General features: G+C 33.2%; 2 protein-coding genes and 2 pseudogenes across 2 annotated transcripts; 2 read left to right on the top strand and 2 right to left on the bottom strand.

Moving 5' to 3' along the window:
* Positions 1–63: 63 nt before the first annotated feature.
* LOC102659434 (1-aminocyclopropane-1-carboxylate oxidase homolog 1) lies at positions 64–2,374 on the bottom strand. The gene is made up of 3 exons (XM_006598143.4): positions 1,698–2,374; positions 817–1,138; positions 64–496 (listed from the first exon to the last, which is right to left on the bottom strand). The coding sequence occupies exons 1-3, from the start codon at positions 2,237–2,239 to the stop codon at positions 245–247; spliced, it is 1,116 nt and encodes a 371-aa protein (XP_006598206.1). The 5' UTR covers positions 2,240–2,374; the 3' UTR covers positions 64–244.
* Positions 2,375–4,472: 2,098 nt separating this feature from the next.
* LOC102670491 (CENP-B homolog protein 2-like) lies at positions 4,473–6,038 on the top strand (annotated as a pseudogene).
* Positions 6,039–10,562: 4,524 nt separating this feature from the next.
* LOC100791883 (1-aminocyclopropane-1-carboxylate oxidase homolog 1-like) lies at positions 10,563–17,661 on the bottom strand (annotated as a pseudogene).
* Positions 17,662–20,617: 2,956 nt separating this feature from the next.
* On the top strand, positions 20,618–23,157 carry LOC100791355 (post-GPI attachment to proteins factor 3). Its single transcript, XM_003545869.4, has 5 exons — positions 20,618–20,712; positions 20,817–21,078; positions 21,396–21,592; positions 22,346–22,533; positions 22,862–23,157. The coding sequence occupies exons 1-5, from the start codon at positions 20,618–20,620 to the stop codon at positions 23,155–23,157; spliced, it is 1,038 nt and encodes a 345-aa protein (XP_003545917.1).
* Positions 23,158–25,330: the final 2,173 nt, after the last annotated feature.

The following is a 25,330-nucleotide window of genomic DNA, read 5'->3' as shown; positions in this document are numbered from 1 at the left end:
CAGAACATAAATTTGCTAGGCGTAGCTTCATATGAAGATACATAATCAACACAAGCAGAGTTCTTGTTTCACCTCATACGGTATATTATAATGACTTAGTTACAAGACAAACGATACCACAGATTTCCAGTCCAAGAATAAGAATATAAGATCCTTAATCTTATTTAGTTTCATAAATGTTATAATATCCAACTTATCTAATCTATTCATTTATTGTGCTAAATAAACCACACACCAATTCAACTCAAATCTTGAAGTGTTGAAGTGCAGAGGTTCCATCAAGACCTTTAGCTTCGAAATACCGTACATACTCCGCAACTGTGGTTTCTCTGTATTTGGGAGGATTGTCTTCTGTCAATAATTCTTTTATAGGTCCATAGGGTTTTGGTGATGATTTAAGACCTTCGCTGAAAAAGCATGCAACAGATATTCTTGGACCTATGAGATTTGCCTGTACTCTATGTTCTACGCTCTTGAATCTGTCATTTGTTATAAGCTGCAGTTAAAGGGAAAAAAAATTAGCCACATTCATGTCAATATTAAGAACTTGCAAAGTTGCAAAGTTGTATCAGATTTTAGCTTTTTACATGGGAAAAATGTCATTACAAATTTGGTGCTGTTTTAGGAGTCGCAATATTTAATAATATGAATATAAGAGTATGATAATAACAGCCATTTGAACATGTAAGGGCTAAGCCTAAGATACATATTAACCATCTACAGCCATAACATAGACTAGCCATTTTTATGTAAACCTCCTAACACTGTCTTCGATTCCCACGGATCAAACATGCACAATAACGATAGAGAACTTGCCTGTAGAAGATCACCAATGTTAACAACAAGAGCCCCAGGTTCTGGGGTTATATCAATCCACATGTTCTGGTAAAGAACCTGCAGGCCACCAATATGATCCTGGAGAAGCACTGTGAGGAAACAATTATCAGAATGCTTTGTGGTTCCCAAAGTTAAATCTGGTTCAGGGCATGCAGGGTAGTAATGGCAAAGTGAAATAAGTCCCTCAGCACAACCCAAGTCTTTTAAATGGTCTGGGTGCAGCCCAAGAGCTTCTGATAATAATTCAAATAGAGCAATTCCAAGCTTCATTACATATGTCCCATATTCCAAAAGTATATCCCTACAAGAAAATGCAGTCAGTAAGCAATTACATAGTAGAAATGGAAACCTTAGGGATTGTTATTTGTTTAGTTTGAGAAAAACGTTTTCTCATTTCACTTTTAATTATAAAATTGTCACCTTCTTTTCGTTTTCTGTTTTCAAATATTTGTACCAGGAAATAGTGAAAATAACTTTCTTTTTGTTTTTCTCTTTTACCTGTACATATTTTTGCACAGGAAACAAATTGAAAACGAGGTGTCCATTTGGTAATTAAAAATAAGAACAGGAAATGAAATTAGAAGTAGCATGCCTTTAGCTTTGTATCTTCCTCCCTTTTGGAAGTTGTATTGATTTGTCTATTTGTTTAGCTAACTTCATATTTTATACCTTGATTGATAACTCTTGATGCACTCGAGTGGAGACAATTTATAAAGCTATTAGAAGGTTGAATCTTATTCAGGAACCATGCACAACCTTTATGCATAGTAACATCATACAAATATAAACTTATAAAGCTAAATATACCTTGATCTAAATGGCCTAAAATTCAAGGCAGTATACATACATGAACTAATTACCTGCATACTACTGGCAAGTCTTCAGGTTTGGGAGGATTAGGAGCCAGGTAACACATGAAACTGTCCCTCCAATTGAGGGCTGGTGAACTGTACAGATCAAAATTGCTATTATACACCAGAGGTTTCATATGGTCACGGGTATATAGCTCTTTCTTCTCCTCAATATCTTGTTCATGAAACCTTTGCACCCCATCTTTCAAGTCCTCTAGAACAGTCACAGGGATGCCATGGTTGACCACCTGAAAGAAACCCCATCTCTCAGATGCTTCCCTTATTCTGCCTATAATTTCTTGGCGTGAACTTGGATCTTTGCCAACTTCTTCAAGGTCTATAACAGGTATAGTGTATTCTGTGTTGCCTAACTTTGAAGCCCTGACAAATTCATCAGGTGGATGATGAAATAATCTTGGGATCTTTGCGACCCCTTCATCAACAAGGCCTTTCACACCAGCTTTTGTGTCATCAAATGCTTTGAGCTCACCCAGCCTATCAGGGTTGAGCTCCATAGTGCCTGCAATTTCATCTGTAATAGAAACCTCCATATTGCTTCTGCTTGTCGTGGACTAAAGAGTTCATAACATTCTGCAACCTTTTAGTCTTCTTCAATAATGTGCGGTTATAATAAAATATCTTTAGGTATGTAATGAGAGAGACACATATGTGGAAATCACTTTGTGACCACAATTAAATACTTCCACGTCTAGATGTATAACAATCAGACAAGTGTTAATTACGGTAGTCTCTCCTTTATTTTGTATTATTAGATACACAAAACTCACTTTGCCTCTGAAATTTAGACAAAAGTTCTAGTATTTTATAATTGCAAGCTTAATTTTTTGCGGTGCATTTCACAAAGATATTAGTGTTGATGGATTGGCAAGTGCACCAATGTCTTTAAGTAGTAAAATTAAAACGGAAGTTTAAGTATCGTATCTATGAGGATTTTATTTGTACTTAAGTAGATGAATATTTAATTAAGAAAAAATATTTGGAAAAGGTAATAGAAAACAGTAAATTAAATTTCTGAAAATTAAATCAAACAAGAAAAAGAATTAAACATGAATTTAAATTAATTAATTAAAGATAGAAAAGATAAGAAAACCTAATAATATTGTAATGTTGAGAACTTAGTCTACCAGAGCTACTCCTTGATGTAATGTTAATGATTTTTCTCTATTTATAATTATTTCAATTTACACCTGCATCTACTAGTATACTCTAACTTTGGTCCCCTCCCCCGTACGAAAGAGTCTAATTTATCTATTTTCTCTTCCAAATCTCTTTGCATAGCTAAAATAGAAAATTGCATTAAGGATAAAGATATATAACAGGCTAAACAAATATCAATGTATCCCAAGTGATAACTTTATTTAGATATCATTTCCTAGTTCTATTAGAAAATAATGTTTCTCAACGCTACCCCTAAAACTTACCATGCAAATGGGTGATCAAGACACAAGCAATAATATTAAGCACAAGAAAGGATAGTGCAAAAATAATATTCATAAATAGATATGAAGAGAAATTATATCAAGAGTAGTTGGGTGTCAAGTTTCTAACAGAGGAAATTTAGTCTCTCATTGTCATGTAGACTTTACAATTGCAAGAGGGGAATATTTAGTAATGGAGAAAAAGATAAGAAAAGGAATGGAGGGAAGAAATGATTTTCATTGTTTGTTGCTCCTTCTTTTCGCCTTTGCCTTCTACAAGGAATTGTATTATGTTCAAATTTATGTGTGTCTTCTCTTTCTTCTCTTTTCTTTTTTTATAGGTGCAGATTACCGGACTTCTGAATTAGTCTAATCTCCTTAATTAGTCTTTCTTTCCTTAATTATTATATTTTCCTTATTATTCTGTTTTCCTGCTTTCCTCAATTAGTCTTATTTTCTTAATTAGCCCTTATTTCCTCAATTAGTTTGATTTCCTTGATTAGCTGCATTTTTGGGCTTTATTTTACTCACTAAACTTCATAAATCCATCACTTTTAATATTCTTGGCACAATAATTTAAATGATGTTAATTTAATCATTATTTGCTCAAAAAGGAAAAATTAGAAGAAAAAATTACAAATTCTTCTATAATTTAACCCCAAAATATATTCATAATTAGCAGTTATCAATTAGTCAATTGGTCTACAAGTTTTTATTCATTGCACAATTTGCTTCATTTCTCAAAACTGGTTTGGACCTCTTTGGAGATTTTGGGCACAATTAGGCAAAGTAAATCAATGTGTTGAGCCAATAATTAAGGTCCAATAATCGAACCTTAAATGCCCTTCATGAACCTTCTGGAGCCTAGAGGACCACCATGTGGGTGCAAAGCATAGAATCATTGCCTATATTCTGTTAGAGGTAGCAATTATGTTCGGATTTGCTTAGTGAGGCATTTTCCACATTACCTCACGTAAGAATTTTCATACAGTTAAAACTATATAAATTAATAATGTCAGGATCGGAGAAATTTATTAATTTAGAGAGTTATTAATTTATCGATAAATTAATAATTATTAATTTAAAGAGTTTTTAAGTAATTATATTGTACATACCAAACAAAAAGATAAATTAGTTTATGCCTCTTAGAATTACATCGCAACGAACCTTGAAACTCAACATAAATTATTAACTAATGTGTTCATATGCATTGGAAATCAATAATGACTTTTGAAGTACAGTAAATGTAAACAAGAGGAACAAATGTGTTCAATGTATTCTTAAGCAAGTTTGGCATATATAAATTACATGAATGTGTTAGAGTATTCAAATCATATTTCACAAGATGCCTTCTCATCTAAAAGGTGTTGCAAAATCAACTATGTCAGATCAAATACGTAAGGAGTTGTGTGAGTACAAGAGAGATAATCCTGCAAGCACACAAAAAGACTTGCAGATATGGCTTGAGGGAAAATTTGAGTTGAAAGTTAGTCAAGGAACAATATCAAACACACTTAAGTGGTCAGATGACTATCTCTCTGCTGAAATAAAAAAGGGAAGAGCAGAGATCAAAAGACACAAACCAGCAAAATATCCTGACATGGAGAAGGTTGTTTATGAGTGGTTTCTCCAGCATCAAGAACGTGTGAATATAACAAGAGAATTAATTTTGCAGAAGGCAAGAGATATAATGAAACTCGTGTACCCTCATGATAATTCAGATTTTAACTTCTCTATAGGATGGCTTGGGAAATTCAAGCACCGACATGGCATAAAGTCATTTCGTCATTTTGGCGAGAGTGGGTTTGTTGATGTACAAGACATGGAACAGAAATTGGTATCGATTCGGGAGAAAATTAATCAGTTCCCTATGAAAGATGTTTTCAATATGGATGAAACTGGGTTGTTTTATAGGCTACAAGCTGATCATTCACTGGCAACAAAACAACTTGAAGGAAGAAAATAAGATAAAGAAAGGCTGACGGTAGTTATTTGTTACAATGAAGATGGCTTTGAAAAAATCCCTCTATGGATTATTGGGAAATATGCAAAGCCTCGTTGCTTCAAGAATGTCAACATGAATAGCTTGGATTGTCAGTATCGAGCTAACAAAAAAGCATGGATGACTAGTGTGCTTTTTGATGAATATGTTCGTTCATTTGACCAAATGATGCATGGTAGAAGAGTTCTACTTGTGGTGGATAATTGTCCAGCACATCCAAGAAATATTGAAGGGCTAAGAAACGTTGAGTTGTTCTTTTTTCCACCCAACGTGACATCAAAGATTCAACCTTGTGATGCTGGGATAATAAGAGCTTTCAAGATGTATTACCGTAGAAGGTTTTACCACAAAATATTGGAAGGTTATGAGGTGGGACAATCTGATCTAGGGAAGATAAATTTCCTTGATGCTATCAATTTAGCAATCCCAGCTTGGACGATAGATGTTCGAAAAAAAACAATAGCGAATTGCTTTTGACACTGTAAAATTCATTCAGCTAGTGACGTTGCAAGAAATTTGGATGAATCCACTTTTGATGAAGAAACTCAAGACCTCGAGACTATGATCAATCAATGTGGCTATCGTAATAAGATGGATATCGACAATCTAATGAACTACCCAGGTGAAAATGAAGCATGTTCGGAGGTTCAGAGTTTAGAAGATATTGTGGGTACTATCATTGAGAATAATGCAGAGGATTACGACAAAGATGATACGGTGTCTTTGGAGTCTGTTACGCAAAAGGAAACACTTATGGCATCGAACACTCTTCATAACTTTATGATATAATACAAAAATACAACACCTGAGCTATTGGATGCAATAAGAAAAGTTAGAGATGAGCTCCAAATAGACTTAAACTTTAAAGGAAAACAGACAACTATTGAATCATATTTCAATAGAGTGTAATATATTTTTTTTTCAATTTCTACGAATTATTAATTTATGATTTTCTTGGGACCGAAAATTATAAAGGGATCTCACAATAAATTATTATCTTATTATTTTATCGAGTTTTTCAATTTTTTACATTGGCCCAAGTCGGGACCAGACAAATTTATTATTTTATAAAGTTTATTAATTTACCAAGTATTAATTTAAAGAGTTTCTACTGTAATAGCAATGAAGGAATGGTATGAATAGAACCCCAAGGGTCTAAGGTGTTGTCTATCTTTGATCACCCATATGTAACTGTCTTCACTGACATGAGCATTAAAATCCTTGCAAGTACACCACTATAGCTTGGCTTGCGTGTGTTCAAAGATATTTTGTTCGAATATTCCATCTCAATCTCAGAGGACTAGTGTCGAACACTTGAAGCCTATGTGATAACGATTTACCATCAATCGTTCGAGTCCAACATCACTCAATCACCAATGTGGCCATGAAACCCAACCATAAGCACCTTCCTCCTCCACCATCAATAGAGGAACCAATACATCAAAACCTCTATACACCAACTACAAATGGTGATGTCCTTGAATACCTAAACCTAGAATTTATAAGACAAAATATCATCATCATCATCATCATAAATTGGTCAAACACAACACCGACTACTACATCAAACTGAAGGACGTGGTTGAGGATCTCATTGGAAGAGATCAATTATCAAAATATACAAGAGAAGGATAGAAAGAGCTATAACTGCATATCCAACCAACAAGATGGGGAAGACAAGGGATCATTTTGAAAGAAACATTACACGTCTCACATATTTTCACATCATTCACGTACTCAGGGATCAAAGCACAATATCACTCAACCAATCAATCTTGATCAATATTGTGACACCCTCTACCCCTCACATACATACTAATAAGGAATAAAAAAAATTCAAATATTAATTAAAAGTATTTTTAAAACATTTTTTTTAAACAAGTCTTTCAAAGGGGAAAAAGGCTCACATTCATTTTCTTCTACATCATATTTAAACTTGTCCAAATAAATAATAAAGTATTCTCGACTCAACAAGGTCGTCTAAGCTTCATACAATTAATATAGAACCTATATCCTAATGTCACATCCTATCAGAGCGTTGTGTTCTCATGTCCTCTAGCATGAGGTTCTTCATAGTCATCCACCTATTCATCTGCTCCCCCGAACACAAGATCAAGATCATCACAGGATCCAAACACAACAACACACAGGGAGTGAGTTATCACATTCCTAGCTAATAGAGAAACAAGACAATTAAATATACATATTATATAAATGAGATACCACTTGCTTAAACATAGCTCACGTAACTTCACCACTTCGTCATTCAAAAATCACTTTTCAATTATCAATCACATTACACAAGAATCCCACACTTCGATCAAGATATAATAACACATCAATTAACAAGCATATGCAATAGTTATGCTAAGACTTAATCCTATATGCAATGTGGTACCATGTCAGTGAAAAACCACCCTGGGGCGCTTAGGAGTACATAACAAGACACACCACACCATGGGTTTGTCAGGTCACTCTCACTAAGTAAGATCATAGGGAGACCAGTCAGGGTCACGATGTTTTGCGAGAATGCTCCAACCATATGAGATCAGCATAGGCTTAAAGGAGCACTCAAACCCGGTGACCCCCAAGGCCTACACTCCGAAGAGTCCGTCAGGGCCTCTCCCTCCTGATTCAGGTCCAACCCCTAAAATAATTTTTTGCATGCAGACACTGCTCATGAATTATACAACACCCACGACCTTACACTCGTGTTTTAAACACGTTCAACACAATTGCGCTACGATTTAACATTGGTTCCTAAATAGGAAACCTACATTTTCTCTTTAACACTGCGCATCAACGTTTTTCTCAAGATAACACTGGTCGTGTTATTGTACAATTCATAGCTTACAACACAAGTAATTTCACATCAAGTGTTAACTACACACTTATCCACAACTAGAACTCATTCACAATTTCACATCTCATAGTGTGACAATCCATCATCACATGTTTACACGTATCTCACAAATTAACACATGTTCAACTTTACACTTATACTCAATCTCAATAACAATATTATAATCTCAAAGCAACATGTTATTCTACAATTCATCACATACTCACAATTTGAATCATCATTTCATATCCTCAATATAACAATTTATATATAAGACCATCACAACATGAGGACTAAAACCCCTCAAATAATATTATACAATTATATCAAAATCATAGGTCGAAACATACAAATATCAAGAGCACAATTTATCAAGCAATCTTCATTAGGGCATCAATATTTTATTTATAATCATAAAGGAAAAAATTGCAATTTAACAAACATCCCAAAATAAAACCCCAATTTAATCCTCTAAGGATCCCTACACATGTTCTCACTAATCCCCAATTGTGAATAACTCATCCCTTATCTCTGAGCGGACTCACGTGTCTTCAGCCAGCGATAGCAACATCTCTAGCGGTTCCCTGAAATTCTTTCAATTATTCCTCTGACTGCTCCGATAGAATTCCCAAACGTCAGAGGGACGAAGAAGAGATTGAAACTTCCACTTGTACTGTCTTCATGCGATTCCTTTTTCTTCCTCCACGAATATTGTCTCGCAAATCCCAACGGTGAGAGCGTGCGGAATTGAATTTTGAACAACATGTCCAAATTTCATGAAAATCCAACGGCTAACGAAACCGGGATCGTAGTTTTACCGAGACAGTTTTGGGTTTCTGCGGGAAATTAAAATGCTACAATGCGAAGGGCTTTTCTCTAAGCTCAGATATGATTATGAAATTCCCAACGGTGACAATGTTTGGAATTGGGTTGCAAACATGATACTCAAATTTCACGATGATCCAACGGTGAACGAGTTCGAGATCGTCGTTTTACTGAGATAGGTTTGGTGGGCTGCGGGAAAAAGAAAGGGTTTTGAGAGGAGAAGAGGAAAAACAAAAATGAGGCCAAAAGGAGGCAGCTGACTTAACATAACTATTTATACCTAGGGTACTCAACCTATTATTTGCTCTATATTTATTTATTTATTTATTTATTTTTACTAAAAAGCTTTTTAAATTTATTTACGAAAAATTGGGATGTTATAAATACAGAAGCGTTATGCAACAAATATACTAAGACTCAATCCTATACCAGGAGTATTTGACAAGACAGACCACATACTGGTAAGTCAGGTTACTCTCACTAGGTAAAATCATAGGGAGACCAATTAAGATCATGTTGTTTTGCGAGAATGCTACAATCATGTGGGATAGGCATAGGCTTAAAGGGGCATTCAAACTGGGTATATTTACCCCCAAGGCCTAGACTCCGAAAAGTTCGTCAGGGCCTCTCCCTCCTGATTTAGGTCTAACCCAAAAAACATTTTAGCACACAAACTCTATCTATAAACTGTACAAAACACATGACTCATCAATTGTTCTCAAAATAATTTTAACTCGTCACCCATCAAAGTGATTAAACTCGTTGAGTTCCCACAATAGATCTCATCACAATACTCATCATGCATTAACTCGTCATAGCAAGGGACCATGGATACCTTACCAATGCCCTAGGAATCATACCCTCCACCATCCCCAGCTGACAATAATGCCACACAGTGACTCTAGCAAAGTAACCACCAACAAGACAAAGTGACATGAGGCAACAGGGGAATCAACAGCTAAACCGGCCAGAAAAATTTTCTGATTTCCACTTTATTTTCCTTAATCATTTTGAATTCAACCACCATTATGAGTTCACTAATTGCCAAAAAAAAAAATTATCTGAATCGTAGTGCTATAAGCTAGAGAAATATTTCTATCCCATTATATCAATGATTTCCATATTATTTCTAGTAACAGGTAATACAACATTACAAAGTCTACTGCCACGATTGCAATCACCTTAGTAAACTTGACAACTATCATAATCAGCAAAGTTCAAATACAAAGCAACCACTCGATTGACTTGACTAGCCATCAAGTTAACTGAGCAAATCGCAGCAAATGTCGACATAAGGCACGGACTTGATCCAAACCTCTGGTATGGATACGACAAATTAAGGGAGTGATAGAAATTAGCATTGGACAAACACTTATTTTTCCTAAGAATTGGAGTTGCAATCTAGAACATGTACATATTTCATATCAACGGTTATTCCTTTAAACAACAAGTGCGAATAATTTATTTCTTTAGTTTGTTTGCTAGACCTAGTCTCCAAGAGTTTTTGTAATTGATGGCTGTTAGAAAGTATTTTAGGAAAAACATAAATTCACTAGAAACTAGGTGTAGCTTCATATAAAGATATATAATCAACACAAGCAAAGAGTTTTTGTTTCATCTCAGATAGTATATTAAGATCAAGAAAATAGGTGTGTATTATCCTGTCCAAGAAATATAGGATCCTTAATCTTATCGAGTTTGAAAAATGTTACAATTTCTAACATATCTAATTTATTCCTTTATTGTGCTAAATAAACCACACCAACTCAAATCCTGAAGTGTTGAAGAGCAGATGTCTCATCAAGGCCTTTTGCATTGTAGTAGCGTACATACTCCACAACTGTGGTTTCACTGTATTTGGGAGGATTGTCTTCTAATAATAACTCTTTTATAGGTCCATAGAGTTTCGGTGATGATTTAAGAAGCGTTGAAAAAGCATGCTACAGATATTCTTAGACCTATGAGATTTGCCACAACTCTGTGTTCAACACTATTGAATCTGTCATTTGTTATCAGCTGCAGTTCAGGAAAAAGAATAATTAGCCACATTCATTAAATTCATTTTACATATCATAGGAACTTAAAAAGTTGCAAAGTTGTATCAGGCTTTTTACAAAGTTGTACCATTGTTTAATAATATGAATATAAAATTATGATACTCCTAACAGCCTATTGAACCTATAAGCGCAAAAATACATATTAAGTAATGTAAAGGAAAATTGTCAAGCAGACAGTTAATTATTGTTTTGTTACGTTGTGTTATTACTGATATAGTCTGTCAGTTTTATCTCTTGTTAAGTTTGGTACAGTTTGTTATTACTGATATAGTCTATCAGTTTTATCCCTTATTATTGCAGTGTATAAATACCCCTCTTGCAATCATTCATGGTATCAATGAAATCACTCTATTGTCTTCTATCTTATTCATGATCACAAATCCTAATATGGTATCCAGAGCCTTCTAACCAAGGGTTCCGAAACTTTCTTCAATCCTCAAACGTTTCAACTCCGATCTCGATCAAACTTGATGATGAGAATTTTCTAGTGTGGCAGCAACAAGTTCTTGCCACAATTCAAGGTTTGAAGCTCAGTAAATATCTTCATGAAGAACACGTTCCAAAGAAATTTGAGTCCAAAGAATATGAAGAAGTTGGTATGATCAGTGAAGCTTTTCTCAATTTTGAATAATAGGATCAATTACTCGTTGTCTGGCTCCTTGCATCGATATCAGCACCAATCCTCACAAAGATGGTTGGTTTGGAGCAATCATGGCAGATTTGGAAAAGATTTCAAGTCTATTATGCGTCTCAGACTCGTGCGAAGGTAAAAAAAATTAAAGGTACAGTTGCATATGATTACGAAAGATAAGTCAATTTCAGAATATTTACTTGCGATCAAGAAAATCGTAGATTCACTAGCTGCAATTGGTTCTGCAATTTCTAATGATGATCATATAGAAGTGATTTTAGATGGCTTGCCTGAAGATTATGATTCTTTTGTTACTTCTGTTACATCATGTTTAGATCCATACACTATTGACGATATTGAGGCACTTCTTTTGTTTCTGCCTATTCTCCTCCTTCTTCCAATTCTACTTCCTCTAATCCTTTACTCGTTTTATCTCCTACTACTCAGAATTTCCAAAATGATAATGATACAACTGATTTATTACCTAATGTTTCTTTACAGTGTGATACTAGTGATTCTTCTGTCGTAGTTGTTTCATCTCCAATTACAGGTTTTGTTCCTCAAAATACTCATCCCATGACAACCAGAGCCAAACCTGGTGTCTTTAAACTGAAAACTTATGCTTCTTACAAGGAAGGAAGCTATGATCACACTATTGAGCCACATATTGTAAAGGAAGCAATGGCCAAGCCTGAATGGCTCAAAGCTATGAAAGAGGAACATGACGCACTTATCCAAAATGATACATGGTCCTTAGTGGATCCACCTCCTGGTTGTAAGCCTATAGGCTGCAAATGGGTGTTTAAAAGCAAGTTTAATGCAGATGGAAGTTTTCAAAGGCACAAGGCCAGGGTGGTAGCAAAAGGGTATCATCAAAGAGAGGGGTTTAATTTTAAAGAAACCTTTAGTCCAGTGATTAAGCCAGCAACGATTAGAACTGTTATGTCCCTTGTGGTTTCTCAGCAGTGGCCTATCCATCAAGTGGATATCAACAATGCCTTTTTGCATGGAGGTCTTCAAGAAACTGTATATATGACTCAACCACCAAGCTTTGTTTCATCCGACAAACACGAAGTATGCAAACTGCTCAAAGCTCTTTATGGCTTGAAACAGGCCCCCAGGTCTTGGTTTCACAAACTCAGTTTGACTTTGAGGTCCTTGAGATTTAATTCAGCCAAGAGTGATACTTCTCTTTTCATGCGATTTACACCTACCTCTAAAACCTATGTGTTGGTGTATGTTGATGATATAATCATCACCCGCTCTTCTTCTTCTGAAATCACCTCTCTTATTTCTCATCTTAACAACAAGTTTTCTTTGATGGACTTAGGTCCTCTTCATTATTTTCTTGGCATTGAGGTTAAGCATTATTCTGATGGTGGTATTCTATTGTCTCAATCAAAATACATAATAGATCTACTTCATAAAACCAATTTGTTAGACTCTAAATCTCAGCCAACTCCCATGGTTTCTGGTTTAAAGCTTACTATTGATGGTTCTTTTTCAGTTCAGGATCCTACTCACTATCGAAGCATTGTCAGAGCTCTTCAATACATCATTGTGATAAGGCCTGAAATTTCATTCTCCGTTAATAAGGTCTGTCAATTTATGCATAGACCACAAGAGCATCATTGGAGGGCAGTGAAACGGATTTTAAGATATCTCCAAGGTTCAATTACATATGGCTTGCACATCAAACCTTCGCCGCAGTTGCATATCATGGGTTTTTGTGACTCAGATTGGGGTTCAGACCCTGATGATAGAAAGTCTACCACAAGTTACTGTGTGTATCTTGGACCAAATCTTGTATCATGGTCTTCTAGGAAGCAAGTTGTTGTTTCTCGAAGTAGCACTGAGGCTGAGTATAGAACTTGTTTCTCGAAGTAGCACTGAGGCTGAGTATAGAGGACTTGCTACTGTCACTGCAGATATTTTATGGCTGCAGAATTTGCTCAGAGAGTTGCATTTTCCAGTTGTATTGCCAAGAATTTATTGTGATAATTTAGGTGTTGTCCACCTTGCTGCAAATCCTGTCATGCATTCTCACACAAAGCATTTTTAGTTGGATTTTCATTTTGTTCGCGATAAAGTCTTGTCGCGCGAGCTTGTTGTTGTTCATCTGCCTGCTGAATTTCAGGTTGTTGATATTCTCACTAAAGGTGTTTCAAATCCTCAATTTACAATATTCAGATCCAAACTCAAGGTTTCATCCGCTTTCACCATGAATTTGAAGGGGGGTGTAAAGGAAAATTGTCAAGCAGACAGTTAGTTATTGTTTTGTTACATTTTGTTATTGCTGATATAGTCTATCAGTTTTATCTCTTGTTAAGTTTGTTGCAGTTTGTTACTGTTGATATAGTCTATCAGTTTTATCCCTTATTATTGCAGTGTATAAATACCCCTCTTGTAATCATTCATGGTATCAATGAAATCACTTTATTCTTTTCTATCTTATTCATGATCACAAATCCTAATAAGTAAGCATCAAAGAGCCATAATTTAGACTAGCCATGTTAATATAAATATGTTAAAGTTTATTAGTTTTTTGCATTGAAACTTCAGATGCTATAACCATTCACAATAACTATGGCGGGAACCAAAGGGGTCTAGCTCAGTTAATCGACCAGGGTATGTGAGTTGTTGTAGATCTCGATGGTATTTGTCTTTGATTCCTATGGATTAAAAAATTAACTGGCAGGAAACTCATACATTTATAATTACAATAGAAAATTTGCCTGCAAAAGATCACCAATGTTAACTACAAGAGCCCCAGGTTTCGAGGGTATATCAATCCGCGTGTTCTGGTAAAGAACCTGGAGGCCACCAATATGGTCCTGGAGAAGCAATGTGAGGAAACTACTATCAGAAAGTTTGGTGGTTCCCTAAGTTAAATCTGGTTCAGGGCATGCAGGGTAGTAATGGCAAAGTGAAAGAAGTCCCTCAGCACAACCTATGTCTTTTAAATGGTCTGGATGCAGCCCTAGAGCTTCTAATAGTAATTCAAGCAGTGCAATTCCCAGTTTCATTACATATGTCTCATATTCCAGAAGTATATCCCTAGAAGAAGATGCAATCGGTTAGCAATTAAATGCCTTATAGTATAAATGAAATGTTTAACTTTGGATCTTACTTTTTGTAAAATGTGTTGGTTTGTATATTTGTGTGTCTATAACCTCTCATTGATACCCTGATTCATAACTCTTCGTGCACACAAGTGGATGTTGGGGAGATTCGAGGGGTACACTTGTGGACTACGAGCCACCACATAAGGAGACCTAACACCACACTCTAACCCAAAACCTTAAGGCTCAGGTTTATGGGTCTTCTCGTCACTTATATGGTGCTCAACCTTTCCACATGGTAGTCTCCCCCTCGAAGGGAAGTCTTTATCATCCACGAGTATAGCCATGGCCACCTGCGGTACTTGCCCTGCCCGCTAGCCATTCTGGCCACCTCGCTCCACCTGCGGGGCACGTTGTGCCGCTAGCCATTCTGGCCACCTGAGGTACTTGCATACTCGTCTGAGCCGGTCACCAACTTGAACCATCGGCTCTAATACCAATTGTTGGGGAGATTCGAGGAGTACACCTGTGGACCACGAGTCACCTCATAAGGAAACCTGACACCACACTCTAACCCAAAACCTTAAGGCTCAGGTTTATGGGTCTTCTCCTCACTTATATGGTGCTCAACCTTTCCACTTCTACCCGATGTAGGACTTCACCTCACACTTGTAACCCAACACATCTCTCCCTCAAGTGTGAGTCTCTTCCACATGGTAGTCTCCCCCTCGAGCGGAAGTCTTTATCATCCATGAGTATAGCCATGGCCACCTGCGGTATCATCCACGAGTATAGCCATGGCCACCTGCGGTACTTGCCCTGCCCGCTAGCCATTCTGGCCACCCCGCTTCACCTGCGGGGCACGCTGTGCCGCTAGCCATTCTGGCCACCTGCGGTACTTGCATACTCGTCTGAACCGGAACCTGGTCGAACCTGGCTCTGATACCAATTGTTGGGGAGATTCGAGGGGTACACCTGTGGACTACGAGCCACCACATAAGGAGACCTGAGACCACACTCTAACCCAAAACCTTAAGGCTCAGGTTTATGGGTCTTCTCGTCACTTATATGGTGCTCAACCTTTCCACTTCTACCCGATGTGGGACTTCACCTCACACTTGTAACCCAACAGTGGAGACCCAATTTATAGCCTACTATGCTACTAGAAAGTTGAAGCTTATTCAGGAATCATGCACACACTTTATGCATAGTAACTTAATACAAACGTACACTTAAAGCTAAATTTGAGTTTTATTTTCATGCATTGTGTTACACTGTTAACCAATTAGAAAAAAAAAATTAAAAGTGACCTTTAAAGTAATTTTACAAAAGTCAACAATTTTATCATAAAGACTATTTGTTTTTGAATTATAGTGTAAAAAACACGAATTGTCATTACTTTCTATTAAAATCCTTAAATAGTGCGTTTGGATTGATGACGAGAGACCAAAAATCACAGTGACATCATGAAAAAGTGGAAGCAACTCTGTGTTGTTTTGCATTCAACGAGGAAAATCTGAATCTATTTTCGGAAAAGTGAAGCTATAAATATACCTTGAATGATCTAAGTGGCCTAAGATTTAAGGCACTATACATGCATGAACTTACCTGTATACTAGTGGTAAGTCTTCATGTTTGGGAGGATTATGAGCCAGGTAACACATAAAAGTGTCCCTCCAATTGAGTGTTGGTGAACTATAGAGATCATAATTGTTATTATACACAAAAGGTCTCATCTCATCCCGGGTATAGAGCTCCTTTTTCACCTCAGTATCTTGTTCATAAAACCTTTGCACCCCATCTTTGAAATCCTCTAGAACAGTGACAGGGATGCCATGGTTCACAACCTGAAAGAAACCCCATTTCTCAGCTTCCTTCCCTTATTCTGCCAATAATTTCTTGGCGTGAACTCGGTTCTTTGCCAACTTCTGCTAGGTCTATGATAGGAATAATGTGTTATGTGTTGCCTAAATTTGGGCCTTCACAAAATTACCAGGGGGTGATCAAACAATCTTGGGATCTTTGTGACCCACCCCTTCATCAACAAGACCTATCACACCAGCTTTTGTGTCATCAAATGCTTTGAGCTCACGCAGCCTATCAGGGTTGAGCTACACAGGGCCTGCAATTTCATCTGTAACAGAGACCCATGTTTCTTCTAGTGGAATTTAGAGTCTAAACTCTAAAACCTTAGTGTGGATACTTTTCGTCTTTTAAGGTTTTAATTATTAGTAGTGTTGTGATTTCATCTCATTTATTGATATCCCGACAATTCATGGACAAATGTGATCGATGCAGTTCCAATTACAAACGCAGACAGTTAAAAAATCTTGATGTGATCCAAATCATGGTGACAAACCTTTTTTAAAAACTTTTTTTATATAATGTGTGCTATCATACACAATGTTTCGGTATTATTTGAGGAGAGACACTCACACACTTTGGTTAAGTGGCACTAGAAGTCACTTTGTGAACCACAGTAAAGGAACATCCTCATCCACATGTATAACACACATACAAGACACTCTCTAGATCATCAATGGACCATGGTCTCCATATAGCAGTATAACTTCAAGAAGAAGAAAAAATAGTGTAAATAACGGTAATCTTTTTTTATTTGGTGTTAGTTGCACAAAACTTAGTTTGTCTTTCAATGTACACAGAAATTCTAGTATTTTATAAATACAAGCTTAACACTTCACAAAGAAATTAGTCAATTGATGTCCTCACTGTCTACAAGTTTTGACTTTTGATTCATCACACAATTTTCTTTTCAGTTTTTAAAGCTTCCACCAGTATTCATATTTTGTAAATGCCTATGGTTAAATCGCCTCTATAACTATTGTTTTTCTAATAAAACTATATTACGATTAATTTAATAATTTTTTTTTATAAAATCTTCATTCTTGTTAATGTATATATAAAATTGTGTTTACATGCATGTAATGTTTTAACCTCCTTAAAGATAAATACTAAAATATTTAATTATTTTAGAATACAAATATAATATGATGACTTTTTTATTAAAAAAATCTATTGGTGAATTTGTGGAAATAATAATGCATGGACAAAAAAGAAAGAAACTAGAAGTTACCTTGTTTAAAATTTGCAGCATTTCGTCTCATTTAATTTTATGAGGTAAAAAATATGACATATATGTGGAAATAAAAGTTAGATTCTTCACTATGCTGGAGTTTTATCAGCTACAAAAGATAATGATTTAAAAACTGATAAATTAAATGTTTGAAATCCAGAAACAAGAAATGAAATATAAAAAAGAATAAATAGCTACAAAACATAGTCTGGGGTACTACTCTACGAGTAACTAAGAATATCTCCTACTCTAAAAGTTACTCGAAATAAAATAAAAATAAAATGACAATTAAAGTTCTATACAATTGGATTATTTAAATACTTAGCATGAAGCTAATGCAACAAGTAATTTACAGCAATTGCTATGTATATGGGGGATACTATAACTAACTAGCAGCTTAAAATTTAAGCCCATATTGCATCAAAATAAAATGTATGCCCATATAAATATTTGCATCTAATAGCTAGCTACGGAAAAGCATAAATGATTACAAATTCAAGAAGAATAAAAGAAAATTTTATATTAATTAAATAACAAATTGAAAAGCCATATGAAAAAATAAGAGAAGAATGTGTTTTTAGTTTCTGTATTTTTTGTCAAAGGCCAAGACTCTTGTACTTTCATGTTAATTAATTTGGTTATCAAATTTTAAAAATTATGTACATATAGTTTCTCCTAAAATATTATAATTTTTTTTAAAAAAAGAATAACTTTATTTTTTTTATAAAAATTAAAGACTAACTATATTTAATAAAAAATATAAAAACTAAAATCACATTTTTACCATCATACTTTTTGTGTACAAATAATATCATTGAAATTCTAATCTATGTCCTCAAATAGTTACTACTAGTGCAAGTCAGAAGGCAGAAAGATTCCAACAAAAGTATCAGCCAAGTACAGAAGTGAAAGATCCAAACCCATATGAGGTATACCCACTTGCCACTTTAGAGAAGGCAGCACAACTCTCTTTGTTGGGTCTCTCTCTCACACCTTTCGGGTTCGTTTTCAGTGTTTAAGTGGAATATCGGAATATTCTGTTTCTGTTTGATGTTTTCTGCGTGTTTTGGACTAGCTATTCGCTCGTGTAGTGCGTGAAATTTTGTTTTTATTAATAAAACATGAATGAAAATATAATGTTTTTTTATACATAAAAATTAAAGATATTGTGAGAGATATATAATAATCCACACACTTTATTTAACTAAGTTAGGCTCTTTAACAAAAATACAATGATTTAAATAAATAAAAAATATTTGATCTAATATATTTTTTATAATTTGATTCAAAATCACACCATCATAACATCATCAGCAATATATTAAACATGGATATAGTATATACACATCTCAAAAACATGATACTCAAATTATATTTTCTTCAATGATAACTTTTATAAAAATTATTCTTCATTCTCACTTTTCATCCTGTCATTATTCTTCATTCTTGCTCTTCATCTTCAAACTTTATTTCCTATAATATGTAGTGTGTGTCTGTATGTTTTTAAAAGCATTTTAAAACAAATAAGATAATCAATGAATTATATGTGAATTATTAAGAATAAGAATATTGTGTTTCACATTGAGTAAACAATATTATGATTTAAGCTTTTATGAAAGCTTAAATCACTTCGCCCATAAATTACATGATAGCAAGTGATGAAAATAATGATAACTTTATTATATTTTAATATTCTTTAATCAAATGATAATATAAAATACTAAGTTGATATAAGTAACAATATTACATAATGAGATAAATAAGTAGCATCAATCAATAGCATAATTTTACCACCAAACCCTATACGTTATATATATATATATATATATATATATATATATATATATATATATATATATATAAGTAGTATTAAATGACACCAAAAGAGACATTAATGTATAATACATATATATGGAGATTTAAAAGTACTTGATGGCACCAAGGCATGATAAAAAATAAATAAAGATGAACTCAATTCTACGAAAGCCAAACCTCTTTGGTTTTGTGTCACTGAAATTTCATAAATGCCACTTTCTGAATTTCCTTCTCGAGAAATTACCTTACACATGAATTTTCTTTACCATTTGAAACTTTATCCAATGAGCAAATCATATATTTCTCATATAGTTAAACATACACGCATTCACATATATTTTTCATACGTGGTTCAATTACCAATATAATCCAATTTTTATAATATTGCTGTTAATTTAAAATTGTAAATAAAAATAATAATTCAAAACAACTAAATAAAATTTTAAAAACGGAACTTGTAGGAATAAGTAAACATTTGTCAAGGGAAAAATAAAACAAAATTTTAAAAAAAATTAAAAAAATAAGAAAATGGTGTCACATACTTTTAGGGAGTAGTTAACCATTTATTTGCTTTTAAAAATCATGAATGGCTTGGATCCTTTCATATGACTTGGTCTTGATAAAATGGAAAATGAGATAACTCATTACCTCTATATTTTCCTTTGTTTTCGTCATTTCTTGAATCCTTCTAACACTCTAAATTTTTGTACTAGATTTTTGTTTATACAGTGCTCACTACCACAAAGGTAAAATGTCTCCCTCTTCTCTCTCTCTCTCTCTCTCTATTGCTACATTTGCTTCCATGTGTTTGTCTCTTTTCAAACTTATTATCGTGTTCCATTCTCTTCTCTCTCACTACCACAAAGGTAAATTGTGTTTTGCTACATTTGATTCTTCCATTTGATATTTCTTTCAAATTATAATTTTGAAGGAAAAGAGAAACAGTATTTTTACATAAAAAGTTATGTTGGTGAAAAGAGCTTAATTAGATTTAAGATTACTATATGAATACTGTTTCATATTATATTTCTGAAATGTGTTCTGTTAGATAGAACATAATAGTTTGTTCTTTTGTTAAGGCTTTTGGAATCATTATTCAATTTATGATCTATTTGAATACAAAAAGTTATTAACCTTAAAGTTCCTAATCTTTTGTGGTCAGATGTTAAATTCATATACTATTGCTTTCATTTTGGTGTTTTCATCGTTTATTGTGATATTAAATGCAAGTGCTGGTGATGTTGATCCACATTACAGGTACATAACTTTATTCTTTTTTTAATCATTATTTTCATTTGGAATACATTTTATCCAAAAGTAAATTGTGAGAATTTTTCGTTATTGTTTTGCTCTGGATTTAGGAGTTGTGTAAAACAATGTGAGGAAACGGGATGCTTTAAGGATAAATGTTTTCCAAATTGTAAATTCTCTTCAGATGAAGTCACAATTCATCATCCATGGGGCATGTTAGAGCCACTTTATGTACATTGGAAAAAAGGAGATTGCCAAAATGATTGTCAATACTATTGCATGTTTGATAGAGAGAAAGAAAGGGAGTTACTTAATAAAGGTCCAGAAAAATACCATAGTAAATGGCCATTTAAGCGTACCTATGGGATACAGGTTTGTTATTAAATAAATCATTTAATATATTTTCCATTTTGAATTGATTTCCAAATATATCAAAGATAAATGTTAGTAACATATTTTTTTATACACTTTTTTTAATTATTGGATAAAGGTCATTAAAATCTACAAAATTTTGCAAGTAACACTGCTTATATAATAAATCTCACTCGTGATTTTATAACTTTTAATAAATTTTAACTTATAAGAAAAAATATATGAAAAAGTGTAATAGAAAACGTATTACTAACATTAACACTCCTCAAGACATAAAATTTTTGTCTGGAGATCTAATATGTCTTCCATTTATTCAGGAACCTGCTTCTATGGCTTTCTCTGCCCTTAATCTTGCATTGCATTTTCATGGTTGGATGTCCTTTTTCACTCTTTTATACAATAAACTTCCTCTAAAGGCAAGTAAAAGGCCTTACTATGAATATGCTAGTTTGTGGCATGTATATGGACTTTTGTCATTGAACTCCTGGTTTTGGAGCACTATTTTTCATAGTCGGTAAGTCATTTATGCAGATAATTTCAGTATTTTAATTATACTAATTTCAAAATATGCAATGTCGTTCTATATTGGGTATTATAAGAATGTCCTATATACCTTGTTATTTGTCATTAAAAATGATGGAATTTTTACAAGGCCCAATAATATTTTTGTTAGTTGATAGTAAAACTTCCTTGTTCTTCTTTGGGAGTCTAAATCTTATGGTCACATTATCATATTATCTATATATATATATATCTCTAATTCAATCTTAGTTATATAAAATTTTAACAAATTTCATATTTATTGTGTTAATTTCTAGTACATGCATTATACTCTTAACATTGCTCTTTAAATCTTAAATGAAACTTTCAGCTTAGTCTACAAAACATTATCTTTGTGTTTGCACCAAAATTACAATATGTGTGTGTAAGAAGAGGTTTGCTAATATAACTTCACTTATTTTTTAGAATGATTAGTCAGTAACTTACATCTTTAATAATATTTTAACAAAAAGTTATAATTTATTAACATACTTTTTTAGATAGCAAATGAGAATACATTATTAACAAATCCCATATAAATAGTTGATTTAGTTATAGCTAATGCTAATGGTATTCTAACTTATATGTTGATGCTTCTATTGTTCTTTAAAGACTACATTCCCTATATAATCCCACCAAACTAGTTAAAAGAAAAATGAATAACCTATCTTATTATCTATTTAATTTAGTAACATGTTTCTTAAAAAATTTCTTACAATGAATGCAGATATTGTGAGTTAATAGAGAGACTTGACAACTTTTCTACAGTAGCCCTCCTTGGGTATTCCTTCATTATGGCTATATTACGAAGCTTCAATGTAAAAGATGAAGCTACTAGAGTTATGATTCCTGCTCCATTGATATCTTTTGTGATCACTCATATAATGTACCTCAACTCCTTTAAACTAGACTATGGTGAGTCTTGTCAAGTAAACTTTATATTACTAGCTAATTACTTCTCAAGACAAAAATTGCATGAAAGTCTCATGTTTACTTTATTTTTCTTTCAGAAGAATCTTCTTAATTATATATTTCATCCACATTTGTGACTCATAGTTCCATTGCAAAAGTAATGACAAGATTCTTAGATATTTTGTGTCTACTCTTTTTTATGTGTTTACTGAGATATAGAAGTTAATGTGCTTTTTCTTATTATTTTACCAATTTTTTTAATCTTATCCATACCACTCATTTTTTTCCACTTTCAAATTATTTTCTTGGAATTCTTTTTCTAACTTTGCAGAATGGAATATGAAAGTTTGTGTACTAATGACTATAGCACAACTTGCAACATGGGCAATTTGGAGTGGTGTTAGTCACCATCCCTCACGGTGGAAGCTTCGGTTTGTTGTTTTTATTAGTGGCCTTGCAATGTCTCTAAAGATATATGATTTCCCTCCATACAAAGGACTTCTAGATGCACAAGCTCTTAGGAATGCCATTACTATTCCACTTACCTACCTTTGGTGGAGTTTCATTAGGGATGATGCTGCATTTCTAACATCTAATCGTTTAAAGAATCCTATGAAATCTAAGTAGCTTTTGTATATTTGGAAGTTCTTATTTCTTTTTATTTACATTCCCATTGCCTAGTTTTGTATTCATAGCTGGGAAAAACGATAAAATATACCTTATAGAATATCTTCTTTAATAATGTAACACCATGATTTTTCCAGTCTTTGATGAGATAATTAAATTTTATGTGAATTTTCTGAATAAGTTTCAATAGACAATTCTATTGAAAATAAGACTGCATTATGCATTAATAGTGTAAGAAAACACAATGAAGGTAAGAAAAAGTCAAGAAAACTGAAAGATTTCATTATAATTAGGTCCTTGCAAAAAAAATTATTTTATTCCATAACTGTTTATTAAAATTATAATATTTTAATGTAGTTTCAAAAAGTGTGATTTTGTGAAAAATTTTATAGTTGGAAAAACTTGAAGAAAATCTAAATTTCCTTAGATGTCCTAAACTTATTATAGTTGGCTTAGAGGAACTTTCAATACCTTGGATTGTATTAAAAATAAAACTCACATGATAATTTTAGATGACATTAATAATCTGGACCATTCATTACATAAAAGGATGAGATATATATGTGCATTTTACCTTCTAAAGTGCAATATACTCTTTAGAGGAGCCTACTCCTTCAACTTAAGGTGTCAGATAGCAACAATGAGTTGTTACAAATAATGCAAAATATTATTTCAAGATTTTCCTCCGTATTCTTGTCTTTCTTCTCAACTTAACTGATGTATATAAAACCAAATTTTTATTGGTCAATTTTGTATATTATGTGCTTGGATAAAGGATTATTGTTGGGAAACACCCTTTAAACTCAAAATAAGCATTTAGTGAAAACGAAAAAACGAGAATTGAGAATAAAAGAATGACACCAAGAATTTTTAACATGAAAATCTTTTTAAGTGTGAAAGGTAAAAATCAGGAGACCAAATCACTAAATATCTTCACTATTAAAAGTAGGGTTACAATGATTCTCTCAATACAAGAGAATATCTCTCAACCTCACTTAATAAGGATGATTTACAATTTCTCTCTACCTCACTAAGTGTAATGGAAATTAGAACTCTCTTTCTCACTATCACTCTTGCTTTGGTGGGATGTTCTAACTCTTCACAAGCCTCCCTATTTATAGGAGAGGGGTGCGGCTCCATTCAAGAGTGAGTGGTGAATGTCAATAAATGAGTTGCATTCACAAAGTTCTTTATAGTTCTAATCTTTACTTTTTTAAGTGGAGTGTATAAGTCTCTAGGTCAAAGAAATCAATTTCAAGCCTTTGAAAAATATTCTACAATTTCTTATGCATGTCTATGAATATACTTCTCATTTGAATTTGCATATTTACTTGAATGTGAACCAACCTTAACTATGGAGGAATTTTCAACAATTATGAATACTTTTTTTTCCTTATTATTTCCTTTAAACATGTTTTTTCCCCTCAAATGTGTCTAGAATGTTTCAACTATATTACAAATTTTCTAAATAGTAACTGATGTACAATAAAAAGGTTATTATAAAAGTATAGGAAATATTTTTCTTTCCTCTTACTTATTTTTTGTACTATGTTTTTGTTATAACTAACCTTAAATTTTACAAAATGATCAAAACAAAAGAAGAGAAACCTAATATACTCATGTTATAAATTAAAATATATACAACTTATATAAAGAGTGAATCTTTTATTCTCTCCACACTTTTAATTAAGCATTTTCAATAATCTATGTTCTCTTTTTTGGATGTTTATTTCATATACGACCTATGCAACAATCCAAAAAAAATTATTTCAACTATCTTAAACTATCATTCTTTTACATTTATTTATATACTCAATATTCTTATTGTCCACCTTGTCTTTCAAACTATTTTTTTTTGTCTCTATCTCTAAATTAACTCCAATAATTTCTTATAAAAAAAATTATAAATTGTTAAAAATAAACATATATCACAATTTAAATTATTTATTATAAATCTATAATATACTTTAAAGACAAAAATTACCAGAAGGGGATTGAATTATGATTTATAACAAAATTGCAATCCTTTTTGTAAGACACTCTTTCGTCTAATATAAGTTGTCTAATATAAGTTTTCAAAAAGAAGGTTTAAAAAAAACAACATATGTTTGTTTCAAAACAAAGTTTTATTAAAAAAAACATTTTTGAAAGCAAGATTCACAATTAGGGTCAA

The sequence above is a fragment of the Glycine max genome, chromosome 15 (genome assembly GCF_000004515.6).
Source record: "Glycine max cultivar Williams 82 chromosome 15, Glycine_max_v4.0, whole genome shotgun sequence".
Lineage (NCBI taxonomy): Eukaryota > Viridiplantae > Streptophyta > Magnoliopsida > Fabales > Fabaceae > Glycine > Glycine max.
Note: the sequence above shows the minus strand (reverse complement) of the source record. Positions and strands in the feature narration are given on the sequence as shown.

What these genes read in the sequence shown, in the direction of transcription:
- LOC102659434 (XM_006598143.4), bottom strand. Translation starts at nt 2,239, where the DNA reads ATGGAGGTTTCTATTACAGATGAAATTGCAGGCACTATGGAGCTCAAC. An exon ending in GACTTGCCAGTAGTATGCAG is followed by an intron (nt 1,139 to 1,697) that starts GTAATTAGTTCA and finishes ATTTTCTTGTAG; the next exon opens with GGATATACTTTTGGAATATG. An exon ending in ACATTGGTGATCTTCTACAG is followed by an intron (nt 497 to 816) that starts GCAAGTTCTCTA and finishes CTTTAACTGCAG; the next exon opens with CTTATAACAAATGACAGATT.
- LOC100791355 (XM_003545869.4), top strand. Translation starts at nt 20,618, where the DNA reads ATGTTAAATTCATATACTATTGCTTTCATTTTGGTGTTTTCATCGTTT. An exon ending in GATGTTGATCCACATTACAG is followed by an intron (nt 20,713 to 20,816) that starts GTACATAACTTT and finishes CTCTGGATTTAG; the next exon opens with GAGTTGTGTAAAACAATGTG. An exon ending in AGCACTATTTTTCATAGTCG is followed by an intron (nt 21,593 to 22,345) that starts GTAAGTCATTTA and finishes CAATGAATGCAG; the next exon opens with ATATTGTGAGTTAATAGAGA.